This window comes from Danio rerio, chromosome 2, assembly GCF_052040795.2.
Source record: "Danio rerio strain M-AB ecotype USA chromosome 2, GRCz13ab, whole genome shotgun sequence".
Taxonomy (NCBI): Eukaryota; Metazoa; Chordata; class Actinopteri; order Cypriniformes; family Danionidae; genus Danio; species Danio rerio.
In genome coordinates this window covers 62745001-62765000 of record NC_141022.1, presented here as the reverse complement: position 1 = coordinate 62765000, position 20000 = coordinate 62745001, and the positions used below count along the sequence as shown (strand labels likewise).

General features: G+C 39.0%; 1 protein-coding gene across 11 annotated transcripts in view; it reads left to right on the top strand.

The window, feature by feature from the left end:
* Positions 1 to 20000, top strand: part of epb41l3b (erythrocyte membrane protein band 4.1-like 3b) — a gene marked incomplete at its 5' end in the record, with an annotated part of 118334 nt that overhangs the window by 82963 nt on the left and 15371 nt on the right. For 9 of the 11 annotated variants that reach the window (NM_001443248.1, NM_001443250.1, NM_001443249.1 and 6 more), the window contains 1 exon segment: positions 14237 to 14314. In NM_001443248.1, the coding sequence (NP_001430177.1) occupies positions 14237 to 14314 (78 nt within the window). 11 annotated transcript variants of the gene reach the window in all.

The following is a 20000-nucleotide window of genomic DNA, read 5'->3' as shown; positions in this document are numbered from 1 at the left end:
TGAACATATATATTCACATACCAATTATAATTAAGATAGTTGAGTGGTCAGACTTTATTTTAATGCACAATTCACGCTATTAACAGCATTGAATAAGACTTTAAGCTTTATAAACTTTTAATAAAAGTTAGTATTTAGGTTTAGGTGCCAGTGGTGTAGTGGTTAGTGCGTCGACACATGCACTCCGGTGCTCATGGCGACCCGAGTTCGATTCCACCTTGTGGTCCTTTGCCGATCCTTCCCCTCTCTCTGCTCCCAATGCTTTCCTGTCAATTCTCTCTGCTTTCCTGTCCAAAATAACGATGAAAACCCTGAAAAAATAATTATTAAAAAACAGTTAATACTTTAATAACGGTCAGATAGTAAGCCCTGAAGTTAAAGAGCCCTTATTGTGCATTATAAAGGGTCATATTTTGGTTTGGGGGTCTCCAACAACAGGCTCAAAGACTTGAGTCAGTAAAATGATCCGAACTTCCCATCACTACAACTAAGGCCAAATAGCAGCTCTAACACAACAAACAGCTCCCCCGGAGGAAAGGAAAAGATAACATATTCCCTACATTTACATACATCACTTTTGACAAACTATACATTTCGAGAATGAATTGCGGCTGGGGCTGGATGTTTTAATGCATTGCAAACAGCGAAGGTGCATCGCACAGCACTTCAGGATGAGGCGTGAATTCATTTAGCTAAACTGCGACTAGGTCATCTTCCGCAAATATTACCGATGATTCGTCAGATAATGTTTTTCCCTCTCTCTCTCTCTCTCTCTGTTTAAAACTGTTGGTAAAGCGATGTCAACGAATATTTCTCCTCCACATCCCATAATGCACAGTGCATCAGACTACAGCAGCTGCATTAGTCTGAAAAGGCGCAGCACGTTTTGCGGTTGGGTCTGTTTTAGATTCATATTCTCACCACAAACGAACCGCTCCATGGTTCGTTTGAAAGCATACCGCAACTGTCAGTACGCTTTTTTTGGTCCACTTTTGGTGCGCACTTGAGTGTGATTGCTACATTCACAGGTGCCCAAACGGACCGTACCAAAAGGGAAATTGAACTCTACTGCAATTCAACCCAACTAAATCAGGCAGGTGTGAAAGCACCCTTAGACATGATTTGAGAATATAAACAGATACAGTACAAGCCGTGTGGAGCGATTACATATAACAAAACACAATTAAATACATAGTTTGCAAGGTAGAGAATACAAAGAGGCAGCTATATTAAACACATTTACTAACACTTGTAAACTGGAGGAAGGAGAAAATGATCCCTGAACTGTGTACTGACAAAGTGCCATACATCAATAGTCTTTTCCGATCCATCCCTTAACAAATGGCCGTTGCAGGGTAGATTATTGCATTAATCAGCAGAACGTTCACTCTTTAGTGTTTACTCCTCTTTAGTCATGATCAGCCTCACACACACATGCACTCTGCTAGCGTTTGAAAGGCGCGTTCGCATTTGACCAGATCCAGCACTTCATATTTGGTATTGTTTCGCGTTTATGTCGATACAAACAAGCTAAAAAAGATTCGTATGAATAACGAATCATTTAAACGACTCTGAGTTGAGTCTTTTATTTTAAACCTCGGCTGGATGTGTTCATTCACTCAGAGCTGTGCTGCACAATGCATGAAGATCATTCTCAAAAGCCCATAACAGGGGCTCTTTAATTGTTATAATTGGTACTGGTGTGTTTATCATTTGAATGCATTTGTACATGTTTGGGTAAGACTTTATAATGAGGTTACATTGTTAATTAAAAGGAATATAAGCTTCCTCAGTTGTTTATTTTCTGCTTTTCTCTGATGTCCGCTTAGAATAGGATCTAAAATGTAAAAAAAAACCTGATTAATTGTCTATAGTAGTTGTAGTTTTTGAGCCTCAAAGGAACTCTAATTGAATGGGTGTGGCCGTTTGTTGACTTAAAAGTTAACGCCCACTTTTCTGATTTGCATATTAACAAATAAACTGAGTAGAAGTGGGCATCAATCTGCAGTGGAGGCGGGGCCTATCCACCCTATTACATCATATATTAGAACACTCCAGAAGCTGTGGTTTTGTCTTTGATGTAAGCTAATATGAGATGTTTTTATAACATGGTAAGCTCTTAGGCCCTGAGCACACTAAAATATTTTAAAATTGAGAGGAGGGCTAATCATTTTGACTTCAACTGTATATACACTTACTATTTTCAGGCACAAACCTCGCTATTAATAAGCAATTAACTGTAAATTTTACCTCAACAAACTCTTAACTTGCTGCTTTTGGATAGTAATTAGGCTAGTCATTGTGTTTATTGGGCCGGATTAGGGATGAAGAATAAGATTAAACACTAATCAACAGACAATATCTTAATAATGTGCAGGTAATAAGCCAGAAGTTAATAGTGAGAATTGGTACTTGAACTAAAGTGTTACCCCTATATTGTTATATCTGTGAAATCTAACGTGTGCATATATTGTCATATGTCAGATTTCAGTATGAGGAGGAGGTTTGATGCTGTTGTGTTGGTTTTCATCATTCGTCATGTGAGCAGAAAACCTCCTGTGTTTGGTCTGAACAGAAAATCATCATCAGTTTTCATTGTTTTGTTTATTGTCCCCCTCAGTTTCCCAGCAGTGTCTGAGATGAGCTTCTCAGAAGATTTCAATGTTTTTTTTTGTTCTTGTGTTTTTCTAGTATAGTTTCATAAAGCGGATTAAAGGAGAGAATGTGTTTGTCAAGCACAGTAATCTCATGTTGGAGGTTTGTGAAGCATGAGATGGCCTGCATGTGTGTGTTTGGGTTTAACACTCATATGATCTGAATTCACATGACGGCATACAGTATGAGCTGATTTTGTTATGGGAAACTAGAACTACAGGAGGATAACAGCACTTTGGTGGTTCATATTTAAGTTTTAGAGTTTTTCAAGACTTTGCATGAATTAAAACATTCAGAAGTGTTCTTAATATTTAACAAGTAATCAGGATGGTAAATTTCAAGAAATCACTAATGCATCCGGCTGCTTTGATCAATAAAGATACAGAGAAGCTTGTTTTTGCTACAGATATTAAAAATGTACAAATTAAAGTGAAATTCTCGGAGGGAAACGTCAATTAAAAAATGTAATCTGTTGATTATATTGTGGAATATGAATTAACAATTGTGAAACAAATAAAAAGTAGAAATTGCATTGATGAATAAAAATAACTAAGTGAGATGTAAACTAAACATTTAGTGGAAAAAGTCAAAACAGCAAAATAAAAGCTTTAAAGTTTGGGAATTGCAAGAATAAAAGTTTTTTTTTCTTTTTCTTTTCAAGCGAATTGACAGATATTAAATCCTGACTGGTGACAGAAACCCAAAGTCATAATTTGTTAACACTTTACAATATTTTAGTTGATGCATTTGCTAACCTGAACAAACAATGATCAATACATTTATTACAGTGCTTGTTCATGTTAGTTAATGAAAATACAGCTGTTCATTGTTAATTCATGTTAACTCACGGTTCATTAACAAGCATGAATTTGGATTGTAATAAAACCATGAATTATTATGATTAATAAATAGTTCATGTTAGTAATTACATTAAGTAGTGAAACCTTATTGTAAAGTGTAGCCCATAGTTTTTATATACAAAATATTGTGTAAAAATAAAAGCAATTGCAAGATGTAGACTCAGAGTTCCTAGGAAACAATGAAAAAGTCAGAGTTGAGATTTAAAGTGAGAATTATGTTTATTCTTTTGTTAAATAAAAACGAGTTTAAAAGATGTTTATAATTGTGATTCTGTGGAAGAAAGCTGAACGGCAAAATGTGATCTTGAACATTTAAAAAATAAATCTGAATTGGCAAAAAAAAAATAGTTGAAACTGCATAGCAAAAAAATAGACTAAAGTTACACTCATTTCTACACAGTTGTGTAGAAAAAGTCATGATCGTCATGTAAAAAGTGTCATTTTATACACTTTGTTAATAATGAACAAAATTACTGAATTATTATTATTATTATTATTATTAAAGGCTCTACAACTATTGTTCATAATTAGTAGTAGTGAAACCTTTTTTTAAAGTGTGACCCATCATTTTATATACAAAATATTGTGTGCGAGAGTGTAATAATAAAAGCTATTGCAAGATGTAGGCTCAGATTTCATAGGAAACATTATTTTTCTTTTGATAAATAGAAATAGGTTGCAAGATGTAAAAGTTAAAAGTTTATAGTTGTGATTCTGCGGAAGAAAGTCAAATCACAGAATGTGATCTTAAACATATAAAAGTTAAATCTGAATTGGCAAGAGAAATAGTTGAAATTACATAGTAAAAAAACAAACCGAATTGACTTGTAGCGATCTGACTGGGTAGGGGTGCCAACTTATATATTTATAAGTAAAAAATTAAAAAATAATATTTATAAAGTCAGTGCTACCTGGGATACACTAGCAGTGCAATAACCCTAGTAACCCCTTATAGAGCTAAAGACAAAATAAATCAGACTAAATCAGTTTAAATTGCATTCTACTATTATTCAATCAGGTCTCCTTACAACCTCAAAATAACACTCTATACATGTTTTACAACAGAAAAATTTTCAAACCCATTCCAACAAGCGTTTGAATAATTCAACCAATCAAATGCACAAAACAAAATAATAATAATAATAAATATAATAAACCAAATAAAGAGGTACCTCTGTCGACTTGGAATTAACTTGATCCATGCACAAGATTAAACCACTGATTCACATCAATTTGTTAGAACCTTACATTCATTACTGTTATACAGAAATTCAACGTTAGCTTGTAATTGGTAGAGGAAAAACTCACAGTTGTGTAGAAAAAGTCCTGATCGTCATGTAAAAAGTGTCATTTATATTTTTAATACCTAATAAAAAATGTCAGAATTTCAAGATAAAAATGCAAAGAAAAAGCAATTCTGAGGGGAAAAAAAGTCACGATTGTGATTTTAAGAAAGTTTCAAGTTTATAATTGCGATTCTGGGGAAGAAAGTCAGAATTATGTGATATTAATTTTAATTTGTGTGCGATAAACACCAGTATTGAACTCATAATAACTCATAATAGTCATTAAACACATAATAAATGTTCACTATTAAATGTAATGGCAGAAATTATTCAATTGAAGAGGTCTGCGATGTAAACTCACAATTCTGATTTTAGAAAGTCTGTTTTATATTTTTAATACTTTTTGTAAACAGTTGTGACATGCAAACCCAAATCTCAGAGGGAAAACGTCACAATTACATGCTAAAAACTATTATAATTTTTGAATTTTTAACTTTTATGTTTATAATTTTGACAATAAGAGTAAGAGTTATGTGAAATAAGCTTACAATTCTGAGGGATAAAACTTATTTATGTGCTGAAAAATTAGCAGTAATTTTTTATTTTTTTTTATGTATTTGAAAAAGTTTTGACATGCAAATGCAAGTCTCGGAGGGAAAAAAAATCTGAAATAAAACCTAAAAGCTTTAAGAAACAAAACATAAACAAAGAATGTCAGTAAAAAGGTTGATCATTCATTTATTAATTTCTGTGGCGAAAACAAGCTTCAATCTGAAGTGAGTGATCTTTAAGTCTTTGCGAAGCTCCGCCCACTGATGTGTCTGTGTGTGCTGTGATTGGTGGGTCAGGAGAAAGACACGCCCACAGAGCTGGTGCAGCATCATCAGAGCGTCAGTGAGCTGAAGAGGTCGTTTCTGCAGCTCAGTAATGAAGCGTGTGCTGTGAGCGAGTGGGACAGAAGGCTGAACACGTCTACAGCACACTGTTCACATCCGCCGCCGCTCAGTAAAACACACGTAAGATGTGTGTGTGTGTGCTCTAATATTCACTAAACAGCATCTATCTGTGCAAATTTGAGCTCCACACACAGACTAACCCACAGTTGCATGATGCAGTTTGTAGGATTAGCCTAGTGGTTGAATTAGGGATTGTAGTCCAAAATCCAAGAGAGGGTTTTATTTTTCTACTTGGTTGCCAGATCGACAACACAAACAGAAGTGAGCATGTCTGACTATCAAAACTTGCTTCTGTCCTCCTGGTAATGGTGCAGTATGTAGGATTTTAAAAACAATCAAGATGGAAAAGACTTACAGAATATAAAGGCCAGATATAAAGTTGACATTTTCAGAATTGCATTAGGGAAATGTGGAATTATGTTGCAAAAATGAACGTAAAGGCAGATGTTCACTCCTAATTGGGTGACAAGATCGACACCTTGTGGTTCAATTAGGTATTGCAGTTCAAATTCAAAATACTGGAGAGGGTTTTTTTCACTTGGTTGCCAGATTGACGACACAAACAGTGTGTCTGACCATCAAAACTTGGTTCTGTCCTCCAGAGGTGGCATTTCAGCCGCATCCACAAACTAACCCAAAGGTAGTTCACCAACGAAATATCATTTACAGGGCTCGAAATTGCGACCATTTTGGTCGCATATGCGCCCGAAAATTAATCTATGCGACCTCATAATATATCTGGGAGCATTAGTGCGACTGCTGATAATGGTTGTAGTGCGACCTGTTTTGATTTTTTGTAAAAACGTGCTGAATCGCTCTTCCCTGCCGCTATATTGGTTCATATTAGCTGTCATTCACTCAAGGTATTCCGCTGTCAGATGACAGGGAAGGAGCTTTTATGACCACGGGAAATGCAAACGGCTGAAGAGTAAAAACTTAAAGCACACAGGTTTGCAAACCCCACCTAAAGTTGAGGCGCAGATGAGAGCGATCATGATACGTCACGTGGTGAATAATGATCCGCCAGCTGAGATCAATCGAGTACGCGCTTCTTGGAGAAGGTGCCCGAATCTCCATGCGTCGCATTCACTGCATGTTCAGCGCAAATGTCCGCTAAAAGTCAAATCTAATACTGTACATATCATCGCCAAAGAAGCTCGCCTTTACTAAGTTTACACTGAAACTGCGGCTCATAACAAACAGCGGTATTGGGCCGGTGGTCAGTGCAAGAATCCTGCTCTGCCTGCTCATAAATTGGGTCGGCTGACTCGCCTGCTTTTCCACTAACACAGAAACATGAAGATCAGCTCAGACTGAACCTTTAAATTGACACAAACTGAAACCAAAACTTTTAAAGAGTGATAGAAGTGAGACTTTACTTACTTTCTTTGTCTGTTCTTTTTTGAGATGTATATTATTTTTTTATTTATTTACTGATGACTGCTTTGCAGCTTTCATCATTGAATTGAATGATTTATTATAATCTTTTGTTTGTTTTGCAGCAGAAATATTATTTATTAAATTTACATGCATATAAAAACAGCAGTACAAAATAAATATTTCTTACTGCAATGCTTCATTTTTGTTTGATGCAAACTATACAATTATTTTTCATAAAGTAACAGACTTTTTATAGCAGATAACCTACATTCATGCACATTCAAGGCAGCATCATAATGAGAAATGGAATTCATTGTTACTATTATTGTCATTTTTTAATCATCATTAATATTCCATGGCCTAATTATTAGACATTCATTTTGGAATTATTGCACACAAATATCAATGTCCTCGCAGCATTAGTTAGCTGCAGCTGTTTCTGGTTTTTGTCAGTCCTATTAATGTTGTTTTAAAATACAATAAATCCCTTAAAAAACAATTTGCAGCGGTGCTCAATCATCTTTGGTGGGTGCTCCTAATTTTTTTCTGGTGCTCCTAAATTTTTTTTGGTGCTCCTAAATATTTGAAGTTGGGAGCACCGGTGCTACCAAGTAAAAAAGTTAATTTCGAGCCCTGATTTATAGGTAATGCTGGAGTATGTAGGATTGTTAAAAGTAAACAAGATATATAAGGTCTGACATGTTCAAACATAATGAAAATTTCAGAAATGCATGCATAAATTGTGTAACTATGTTGGAAAAAGGAAACATAAAGGCAGATATTCACTCCTAATTGGATGAGAAAAGTCATTTACACTTATTAGTGCAGTATGTAGTGTTGACTCCTATGGCCTGTTTCCACTGAGTGGTTCAGTACAGTTCGCTTTTCTGGCCGTTTCCACTGTCAAAAGGTGTACCAAACCACTTTTTCGGCACCCTTTCGCCAGAAAAGGCTGCTAGACACGCAGCTGAACGCTATTGATTTACAGAAATACGCCATTCGCTTACGCAACAAGTCAGAATGAAAACAAAGAGACCGCCATGTTTAAAATACACAGCCGAGAGATCACACTGTAATATTATATGCATATAATAACAAGCCATGGTCGACCCGAGCTCAAACAAACCTTGTCGTCGTCTTGATGAACAGCCACAAAGACAGAATCTGCTGCCCCCTGCTGTTGTTTTACGAGCCCGTCTAAAAGTGCGAGCGGTTTCGCTTTCTCCAGAGAGCTTGCGATCTCGTCTATATTTGAAATAAGGAACTTTTTGAGCTCATATTAATAACGTGCTCGTGAATATTGAAGCTCTTTGATATCCGATCCTGTTAGAAAGGAACAAACACGAGAGTGAAGCGTGAAAAAACAAAAGCGAATCCAGAAAAAACAGCAGCAAATGATGCGTCTGCCACCTAAAACATGAACGCAATGCCATGTTGAACTATTATGAGCAGCTTTTGGACTATTATGAACTCAGAATGATGGAGTTACTCTAATGCTGCGTTCACACTAGATGCGGAACACACGTCAAGCGCATTTACATGTTAAGTCAATGCAAATGCGCGAATAGACATCCTGTGGCGCGATACGCGTGAATGATGGCACAAATGACAAGAATTGCGTGAATGGTGCGGTGCGAATGACGTGATACGTGCGAATGGCACGGCACGAATTGAGCATTTGTGCATTTGATGCGCGTTTCGCGTGAATTGCTTGAGTTCAAAAGTCTGAACTTCAGCAGACATTCGCGCCACGTTAACCAATCAGGAGCTTGCTCGTGTGGGGGTGTGATTGTGACGTACACCAGTTGTTGGAGTCCCGGGGGAAATCCTCCAGCCGACACCGACAACAAGTTCATCAAACTGGGCTGGGCTCAGTCAGAAGCACCGCTGATGCACCTCTGAAAGAATCTAGTGGACTCAGACACGGCCATAAACGTATCGACGCTGTTTATTATCCTTCATAAAGCACATAAACACTGTTATTTTCTTCATAAAATCCATGTTAACCATTTAGCAACATAGCTACAGTCACCGGGCAGACAGAAGCCCTGCCCATCACGCTAATCCGCGTCTGTTTTGAAGTGAATTTGACACGCGAATGAAGCGAGTAACCTCAAATGTTCAATTTACGCGCGAATAGCGTGATTTATCCGTGCGTTCCACGTCTGGTGTGAACAGCATTACAGAGGCTACACGTGCTGCTGAAGATTACACACACAGATGAGAGGTCTGCTCTGACTCTGGGATATATTTCCTGTTGTTTTTGAACCTGAATAAGGACTAAATGTCTGCTGTGTGTGATTTGTCTGTAATTGGTAACATAGCGGAGACTGCAAGGGGCTGTATGTGTTCATATACGTTCATTTATTTATACTCAAGTCCTGTTGATAGAAAAGTTAATAATGAACATTTATACAGTATTTATGTGTATAAAGCATCTGTGTTGTAAGAAGTGCTTCTCATATATGTGAACGCAGTGGCGTAGCGGACGGGCCCGCAGGGCACGCACCGCGAGGGGGCCCCGCGTGATTAGGGAGCCCCGCGTCGTCGCGATTTTCAATAATTAAAAATCCACCGGCAACCGCAATAATCAAACTCTTGGGAACAACTGTGGTCGGAACCAAAGTTCACAGGTCTGTGTTCTCTGAACACCTCTCAAGCGGTGGACTACTTCATTCTGATTGCTTGCCGCCAATGTTGCCAACTTAGCGACTTTGTCACTAGATTTAGCGACTTTTCAGACCCCCCTAGCGACAAATCTAGCGACTTTTTTGTGTGTTATTGGAGATTTTTTTAGACTGTCATTTGTCCATACCGTACCGTCCCTACTCTTCTCAACGAGCTGCGTGTGACGCCGCCGGCCCCTCCCCCGCCTCACAGCACTGACAGGCGGCCCAGTCAGTCCTCTACAGCAGCCTCTCCCACCTGCAGCCCGAGAGCAGATCACCCCTCTGCGTACCGACGACAAATGATTTAGCACAGGCAGTGTGAAGGTATTTCCCTTGTACAGTCAAACCGATCTACTTCTACTTTATTTTAACAATTTAATTGGACCGTTTATTCTTTTCTTGTTCACAATCACAGATATTAGTGACAGTTTCTGAACTTGTCTGAGTTTATTACATATGAGAGATTACTGCACATTCACTACACATCTATAATGACATGCTGTATTCAAACAGCAATACATTTAGTTAAATAAACATGCGTATATAAAGTGTAGTGCAATTATAAATACCCCTTTATTAACCATAGGCTGTTAAACAAACAGAAACGGTAAAAACGTGATGACGCCAGTGATATGCAAATTGACGTATGACGTATCCCCCCCCCTCTTCATCAGGGGGCCCCGTCAGCGATCCCTGCAGGGGGGCCTCCGCATTTTGCGCTACGCCACTGTGTGAACGACCCGTACAGCTGTACTGTAGACATTTCCTGGAGTGAAAAATACGTCGTCTGAAACTTTGTCGTACACCACGCCCACCAAAAGAGTACCATTGGTACCCTTTCAGCAGTGGAAACGCAAGCCTGATAAAGGTGACCCGTACCGTACTGTACCACTCAGTGGAAACCAGCCCCTAGTGGTTGAGCTAGGTATTGCCGTCCAAATTTAAAGTACAGGAGAGGGTTTTTTCACCTGGTTGCCAGACAGATGATGTGTTTCTGTCCTCCAGAGGCGGCATTTTCAGCCGCTTCCGCAAACTAATCCGGAGTTAAAAGGATAGTTAGGATAGATAGGGGGTCGAAGGATGTTAGGTTATTTATTTTGGTTGACAAGTATGTGAAATTACAAATGCATGCAACGACAAACTAATACAACTCACAATAATAGAAGGATGTTTGTTTCTCACTCATGCTGTAGTTATTGAATCTTAAAGGGCACATAGTTTACCCCTTTTTTATGATTTAATATGAATATTCTGGTTGTTCTGAGTGTGCCAGTTTAGGTTCAGTTCAACACACAGTTCAGGGGCCTCATGTACGAAGACTTGCGTGGAAATCTTACTAAAACATTGCGTACGCACAAAGCTGTAAATGTGCATACGCAGAAAAAAATTCAGATGTATGAAACACTGCGTACGCCGAATCTCACGCATATTCTTTTGTACATCTGAATGAACGTGAAACTGAGCGCAACATGCATGAGCGCAAAACCCCTCCCTGCCTCCGCCCCCGTATGAATATGCTAATGACTATGCTAATGGCAAAACCCAACAAAAAAGCAATGGCAAAAGCAAGCAAGAAGAGAAACTTTGAACAGAATGTGAATTGGAGGTGCTGCTTTCAGAGGTAGACCGGAGGAAAGCGGTGTTATTTGCAAGTTTGTTCTCCGGAATTAACAACAAAAGAAAAAAATAGAGTGGGAGAGTTTAGCTGATGCGGTCAACACAGTTGGGTCTGAACATCGCACTGAGTGCATTAAAAAAAGAAATAGTCTGGTTTATATCTGTAAAATGTTGCAGAACTCTTATCAGTCTCAGTGGCGCAGCTCGTAAGACACATGTTAACATGTTTTGACACATTCGAGCATGAACTCGGCTCGAATCCAGCGTCTGATGATCTCTTTCTTGTTTTTTCCCCCGCAACATATCAGATTTTGCCTACTATTTATCACGAGAAAGACAAGTAGGAATCATCAATAAGTTCATATCAATAAGCATCATATTTTATTTGCACATTTATTGAATGGAAATGTTTCTGATTCACGCATGCAAATTCATTTTCAGATAGTGTCTTTATAGCAATGTGTGTGCGGTAGATCGCTCAGATTACATTGGGAAAACAGGCGACCGCTGCAAATTGTGCTTTAATGTTTAGCTGGTCAACTGTATGGTATGGAAACCTTATATACCTGCTAGATGAACCCGTCTCATACAGCTGCCATTGCAAGGCTCAGACACTTTGTAGAGAGGAATTTAACACAACTGCCTCTAGGAGTCGCCAATGGAAATAAAACAGACACGCACAAAAAATGTGCGTACGCCTGCCAGAAAGCTGCCGTGAAGCTGCGCACATCCCCACGTTCAGTTCATCATTAGTAAATCCAAACGTGAGCGATTCTGAGCGTGAAACCTGGCGTACACAAAGTTTTTGTGCATACGCAGCGTTGATACATGAGGCCCCTGGTGTTTTTATTATAATGTGTTCAAAAGTGTCAGGTTAGGGTGTGTACACTGTTTCCTGTATTAGGGGCGTGTTGCTTCACAGTTTCGGCTTCCCGCCCAACGTAACAAGGGGGTGGGGCCAAGAGCTCCTACGCTCTGTGTTTGCAACAGACAGGCTGACAGATAGAGAGGGAGAAGCTAAGCTGAGCTAGGATCAGCATTCAGCCGTACATGTACGAGTCGGACACAGACCAAGCAGAGAGTACACAATCATTTGTGTCTTTGAAACATGAAGTGTCCCGAATCGTCGCGCCACGCATTCCAGAACTCCAAACACAAGCCTCCACCAGGGCAAACACAACGCCGAGCCGCTGTGGAAATATACATTTCTATCATCTAATTCCAAATGAACAATAATCTACGTATAACTGAAAAGTTATATTCTTTGGTTTTTAATTATATCATTTCATTGGCATGCCAGCTAGAAGGGTCATTTAACCTTTGCCTTGCTGACTACAGGCTAAGCCAAAGTGATGCAATTGTCAGTTTCACAGCATGGTTGTGTCCATTGTTTCTCTTTTCGATCAACTGGTCAGGCAGTTTCTGTCTCCAGAACAAGATGAGATCAGGCCTGAAAAAGCAGTTTACCCTGCCGACCACAACTCTTAATGTGCATGCTTTGTTTAGCCATCTCCCCTCCTCCTAAGAACACAATATAGACATGAAATCTTTGTCTTAATTCAGTCTTGTGACAGAACTTGCAGACTGCGGACCTCTAGTAGGCTCTTGCAGACACATGGACATCTTAAAGACGCTGTATGACTGCAGATTAACCAACACGTCTCAGTAAAGGAATTCTGCTTGTTTCGAGTCTCCTGGACTGGGTTCTCTCTTCTTTTAACTCATTTATTTTTTACAACACCGCTGACCCGAAGCTCCACCACGTGCACCGCGACAGAAACCCACGCCCAGAACTCCAAAATGTATGCCGCCGCGCCATACAAAAGGTACAAGCAATAATTCCGATTAGAGCGATCATGTGGAGAACATTGATCTTGTGTTGAGCCCAATGAGCTCTTCATCTAAAAATAGAGCACGGGTGTTCCTTTAGTGATATCGCTTTGACTGAAAATAGCGGACGTGCAAAAAGAAACTGAGGATATGATCGTGACGCGAGGCTGTCAATCAACATTGGTGGGCGGGGGGACCGCTCTCCTACGTAAAGTTGTGGTCGGTCTGAAAACCGCTCCAATTGGTCCACCGTTTTTTTTGTTGTTAAATTGTAAATTGAAAAAAAAAAGGACTTTGTGTGTTTATATCAACCCGATATGACGGTCTATACACTATACTTACACACACGTCTGTACAAACAGCTCGAACAGTAGATTTTTCACCATAGGTGCCCTTTAAATAAGGAGAAACTCACAATAAAGTGGGATCTTACCTACATAAATGATAGAAACTCTTTCACCATCCTCTACTGGTGGTTGGAGACGCCCGATTAGACCCTACTCCATATTCAGTAGGAAATACATCATCTTACTGAAATAACAGTCTCAGCAGCTTTCCTTTCACGCATTTTTTATTGTGTGGAACAAAAACAGTCCAAAAAGGAGCAAAACAGCAAAGCTGGAGGGGTCTGGTCTGACTCTGATCATTCTGATGCTGCTTTTGGACAGAGGAAAAGGTCAGAGTTCTGAGGAAATAACGGCAGATTTGTTTAATTATTCCATTAATAAGACTTTATTTACAGTGTTTGAAGAATAAATGTCTTGCTTGTGTCTGTCAAGCATGTGTTGGCTCGGTCTGGAGTGGTTTAACCCGATAAACATGTTGGTTTCTTCATTTTTATTCTTTAATTTAATTTTTTTGTGTGTGTTTATTCAGTCGTTTTGTCACTGCGCTGATGATTGTTCCTGCATGATCACTCATTGTGCTCGTTCACTAGTTGAACTGCGATCGTGTGTTTAATCAGCTCCGTCTCTGTGTTTCAGGAGTCTGAGGAGGTTAAAGCTGATGCTGATGCTGAAGATGCTCCAGTAAAGACAGAACACCTGACAGATGGCCTTCAGGTAAAAGATCACGTTTATTATAATCAGACCATAGACTGTGAAATATATGAACGTAGTGTCCGTGATGTCACTCATAGGTTTCTAAACAGCGCAATAGAAGCCACATGTAGGCGTGGCCAACCGTCGCCGTTTTTGTTTGTGCGTCATCACACCCACGGTGGGATACCAAACAAGGGCAAAGAGGCGGAGAGTGGGCGGAGCTACAGACACCTGCTGGCATTTAGCTTGGACCTGGTTCAGACACACTTTACTTTGGGAGAACACTTAATACTTCATCACCTGCGACTCGTTTGTGTTCTGACCACTTGTGCTTGGTTGTACACTATATCAATAAAGTGTTTAGACTTTTAAAAACACTGCTGTAACACACAGAGCCACTAAAAATTGTTCTTATGACGTTTTTCAACAGGAGGAAAACGCGAATTACTTCCAAACACTTCAGATATAGTCTGTTTTAGTAAATGTAAGACTATTGATGAACTCCAGCATAACACTGTATGACAACGCTTCAGATGACTGATCTAGAGCCTACAGCTAATCAATCTGACAGATTCTGGAGTGCATTACAGCTCTAAATATAAATATAAATGATAAATGATCTTAAATAAAACAAATACATGTATAGAGATGGTATATAAGTAAATAGCTTTACTCACATGGGAAACGGAGGCCACGTGAATGGTTTGTGAGCACAATTAAGTGCACACAGCATGCCATGCCATCAAATAATTGTAGGAAACAAGTCCAAAAGGCAGTTGACTGTGTAAAGCCACATAAAACAACACAAAAATACGATAAATATGCCGAGTTCAGTGGCTAATCTGCAGGATTCAGCTGAAGTGACGTGACGGCGACCAACGAGACCTAGCTGTCACTTAAGTGGCCACACCCTTAATTATGCAAACTTAATATAAAGGAAACGGATGAGTTATAAAAAAATTCACCCCCTCACAGTTGTCATGAAGGGTAATATTAGCTGTATTAACCAAAATCTTTCTTTGTACCAGGCTGTAAACACCTTTATTCTGCTGTAAAGTTGGCCATTCTAACAGTGCGCTCAATTGAAATTTGCTCTGTTTTGGAGCCAGGAGCGGCCAGGACTAGCCGAATATCAGATGAATTGCAGTTTTAGTTACTTCAGTATTGGCTTCCTGAGAGGAAGCGGGAGGTTGCCGCTTGAATCAGACACAAAAACGGGTGCATGGAGACTCCACTGTTGGAGACCGCTGTGACGATGAGAAGCACAGAGAGAGATTCAGGCAATAAGTGTTTGTGAAGAGCGCAGAGTGACAGACTGGTGTGTGAAATGAGTCTCTGAGCACTGACTTTTACACACACACACACACACACACACACACACACACATTATTCCTGCAGCGCTCTTGATGAAAAACTCCACACACCTCACAGTCTTTACCAGCGCTGTCACAGAGCGGGAGATATTTAATCTGTGTGAGAATCAGAGAGTCAGAAGATGAGCTGTGTGTGTGTGTGTGTGTGTGCATGGGGAGAGTGTTGTGTGAGATTAACTGTGTGGTTTGTGTGAATGAGTGTTTGAAGGTGTCTGTGTTTAAGTAAAAGAGAGAGAAAGTTTTTGAGGAAAAAGGAGAGTGTGAGCATGTGTGAGAAAGATGTTTGTATGAGTACGTTTCTGTGTGTGTGTGTGTGTGTGTGCATGAGATTTAGTTTGAGCGTGCGTGTGTGTGTGTGCGTGTGTGTGTGTGTGTGTGTGCTCCTGCTGCTGATATCTTTGACCCAAAATCCTGTCTGTAATCTCCTTCATAGCTCTATCCTGAAGATCTGCTGCTTTAATGCTCCGCTGGCTTGTACAGATCCTCCATTAGTGTCTGATTTACAGTCTCGTCTCGTCACAGGTGACATCACAGCAGATTTATATTGTGCAATAACACAAGACGCTGAATTATGAAAGAAACGCACACTAGAGTCACGTATACCACAGAGCCTGAGATCAGATCACACAGGGAGGAAAGCTGGATGATAGGAATCCTGTAAAGACGAGACTTATAAAGCGTTTGTGCATCAGATATGATGGAGAAGCGGAGCTTCTGTGCCTCTGCGAGTGTTTGAGCAAATCTCTCTGATCAATAGAGGGATTAACACACCAGATGAGATATGCAGAGGTCACGTTTATAATACATGCATTCAACGCTGCATTCTCTTAGCTTTAAAGGTGCGTGTGTAAGTTTGACACCCAGTGGTTGAACTAGGTATTGCATTCCTGGATCAAAACACACGCAAGAGCAGGTTGCCAGATTGAAGACAGAGAGCAGTAAGTCTGACTATGGAAACTGAGGCTGGTTTAAGTCGTCTTCTAAATAAAAGAAACGACATGCAATAGAGTAAATATTTTCCATATTAAAAAGGAGTTTTTGTCCAAACCAACACCTGAAATTAAAATATTACAAATGGCTTCAATTTCTCAGAAAACTGACTTTTATTCAGTGTTAAATGCTAATAATGTGAGTCTGAATGCTGTTTTACGTAACATTTATTGCCATACTACTGAAAGCAGCAGCAGATAGTTCAGCTCAGGTCTGGAAAATAAAATAAACCATTTAGAGCTGTGATTTAGCGCAAACTAACACATATCAGTGATTCAGCGTCTACATTTAATCATGTTAAAAAGCTTAAATATGTATTCATTAGATTATAAAGCTGACCATTGTGCTGGAGTGCAGTGAGTGCACTATTCTGTGCTTCTGAATGGCTGTGTTTACATTTCTGTCTGGTGTAAACAGCCCAATTGCTCATCACTGCATATCTCGTTAGATAGCGTGTTACAATGTGACCTGCTCACCTAATGTTTATGTTCGTAATATTTATATTATTTGCTAATTAATAACCTCATGTGGAACTCTGAATCTGCGGCTCATTTCGGAGTCTGCTACTGTCCACCAGAGGTCACATTTCAGTCACAGACGCATGCTCTGAGAGTCTTCCTGACTGAATGAATGAAATGTTTTCCACCATCTGGCAACCCGGAGTTCTGGAATATATTTGGCTAAACTGGCATTGGGCTGGTAAAAGAGACCATCCGCTTGTTAAGTGATGACGTGTTTGTGACGTATGTATACTGTTTCCGGGTCCAAGCCGCCATTCATTTGAGTGGAGAAATCATTCGTTTATGATCGCGTTTTATTCCTATCACACATTAAAGTTAATTTTATATAAAGTCATAGTGTACACAACAATCTCTGGGCTAGCTGCATAACAAATACCAAAAATTTAACAATTTATAAAAAAAATTGATCACTTTCTGGCCATCAGATATTAGGCATGGACATATATACTGCCATCGTGATTTTCGAAAGCCTTAAATCACTTTGTAAACGTTTATTATTACCATTTCATGAGTCTCCCCATTCAGTTGAATAGAGCGCTTGGACCTGGAAACCACTTCGCGTGACGTCACACTTAACAAGCGGATAGCAAAGACAGATGTTCCAGCACGTATCGCACATTCTCAAAGCAGAATATCTGACGTCAGCATTGTTTTTCAGATAAACAGGAATGTTCACTAAGCATGTTTCTGAAAATCTGAACACATATGATGGTGTTTTTATGATTTAGAAGAGTGAAAAACTCACATACAGCACCTTTAACTTTAGTCTTGCATTTACAATCATTTAAATTGAAAAGCGTTTGTTTATGGGATGAGTGTACTATTTTAATTACCTTTTTTTGGTGATACTAAAAATAATCTCTAAAATACACTTTATTTTTTATAAATTACTTAAAAATAGAGCAAGTTAAAATTAAAGAATTGTTTTGATGGAAAGGAATTGTACAGTTGGTAAGCTCTGTCTATTTTTATTTAATTAAGTCCAATTAATGGAGGTAGATTAGTGTCGTCTAGTGGGGAAGTATGTGTATATGTAAAGGTATGTGTGTTTTTTTCTCTGTTGTCATTTTTCACTTTAAAAAAATGAAGTGCTTCTTGTTTTTAAGACTACTTTTTAGGTCTATAATTTGTTTTTTGTGTAAAATTGCTGCCAAATGTCACGAGTCTAAAATGGCCAAATACTACAAAATTTCAATGATATGTGTTTTATAATGTAATAACCCTAAATGAATGGATGGAATGAATATTTCTTGTTGGTTTATTTCTCGACTCACAGCTCTTTGATATTATGGTTGATGCAGTGTCAATAACGAATGCTTTCCTTCTATTTCTCCTAAATAATATTTGAGAATAGATTTAGTGTGTCCCATGAAGATTGACAGGTGCTCGTATTGAGGAAATAGTTTGTCTTGAAGCTTGCACACTCAAAAATGGGCTTTTCAGGCTTAGTATACGTAGGAGAATTGTGATTCTGCAGTGATGTGAAGTGTGCTGTGTTTGCCCCAGAGTTCAGAGGTAAAGACTCCCTCTGCTGGTGAAAAACTAAAGTACATGAAGGCTCTCAATGAGGCCATCGCTAGGGGAAGACGCTCCGCATTCATTCATAATGGAGAAGAAGATGCATTAAACTGTGCAGGAGCAGCCAAAGATGATCAGTTTCCAGTACAAACCCGTGAACATATCCATGATGAAAGCCCAGACATGATGTGTCTGGAAAAGGTTGAAGAAATGCTGCAAATCTGGGGTCCAGAAAAGCAAAATATTGAGGATAACAATAAAAACGAGGAAACTACGTTTGAAACACAATCTGAAAAACACAAAATCACTTCAGAAACCAAACAGAGTACTTCAAGAATTGAAAAAGTGGTGTCTCATGAAGATGATTTTGGTGCAAAACACCAAAACAGTGCGTCTGAAATCAAGAAATCCTCAGGTGAAACTCAGTCTGAAGAAGGAGAAGAAACTGGACCAAAACACCATGAAATTTCTGCTGGAAACCAAGAAATGTTCCCAATAGATGAAGACATGCTCCAAACCTGTGGTCTGAATCAGCAAAATATTGAGGATAACAATGAAAACAGGGAAACTGCATTTAAAACACCACCTGAAAAATACAAAACTGCTTCAAAAAGCAAAGAGAATCCTGCTGGAATCAAAACAGTGATGTTTCATGAAGATGATGAAGATTTGCACCAAATCTGGGGTTTAGAACACCGAAATATTGAGTCTGAAATCAAGAAATTCTCAGTGGAAACTCAATCTGAGGGAGAAGAAGAAACTGATTCAAAAATATGGGATCCAAAACCCCAAACTAGTGAGATTAAGAATAAACATGAGGAAATAAAAACTCCATCTGGAGAAGAAGAAACAGGCTCAAAAACACAAGAAATTAATGTTGGAAATCAAGACATGATGTGCCAAACTGATGAAGATATGCTCCAAATCTGGGATCCAAAACACCAAAACATTGACTTTGAGGATATAATTAAGGAAACTCCATGTGAGCAAGACAAAATTGGTTCGGAAGCTAAAGAGATTCCTTCTGGAAGCCCAAAAGTGATGTGCTATATAAAACATAGTCTGGATGAAGATGTGCACCAAATCTGGCATCACAAACACCAAAGCATTGAGGAGGAAAATGAAATGAAGACAACTGCATCTGAAGAAGAAGAAGAAGAAACCAGCTCAGAAACCAGAGAGATTTCTGCTGGAAACCAAGACGTGAAGTGGCATGAAATACATGGACAGATGCTCCAAACCTGGCATCCAAAACACAAAATGATTAAAAGGGAAATCATAGAAATTGCATTTGAAACTCTTTTG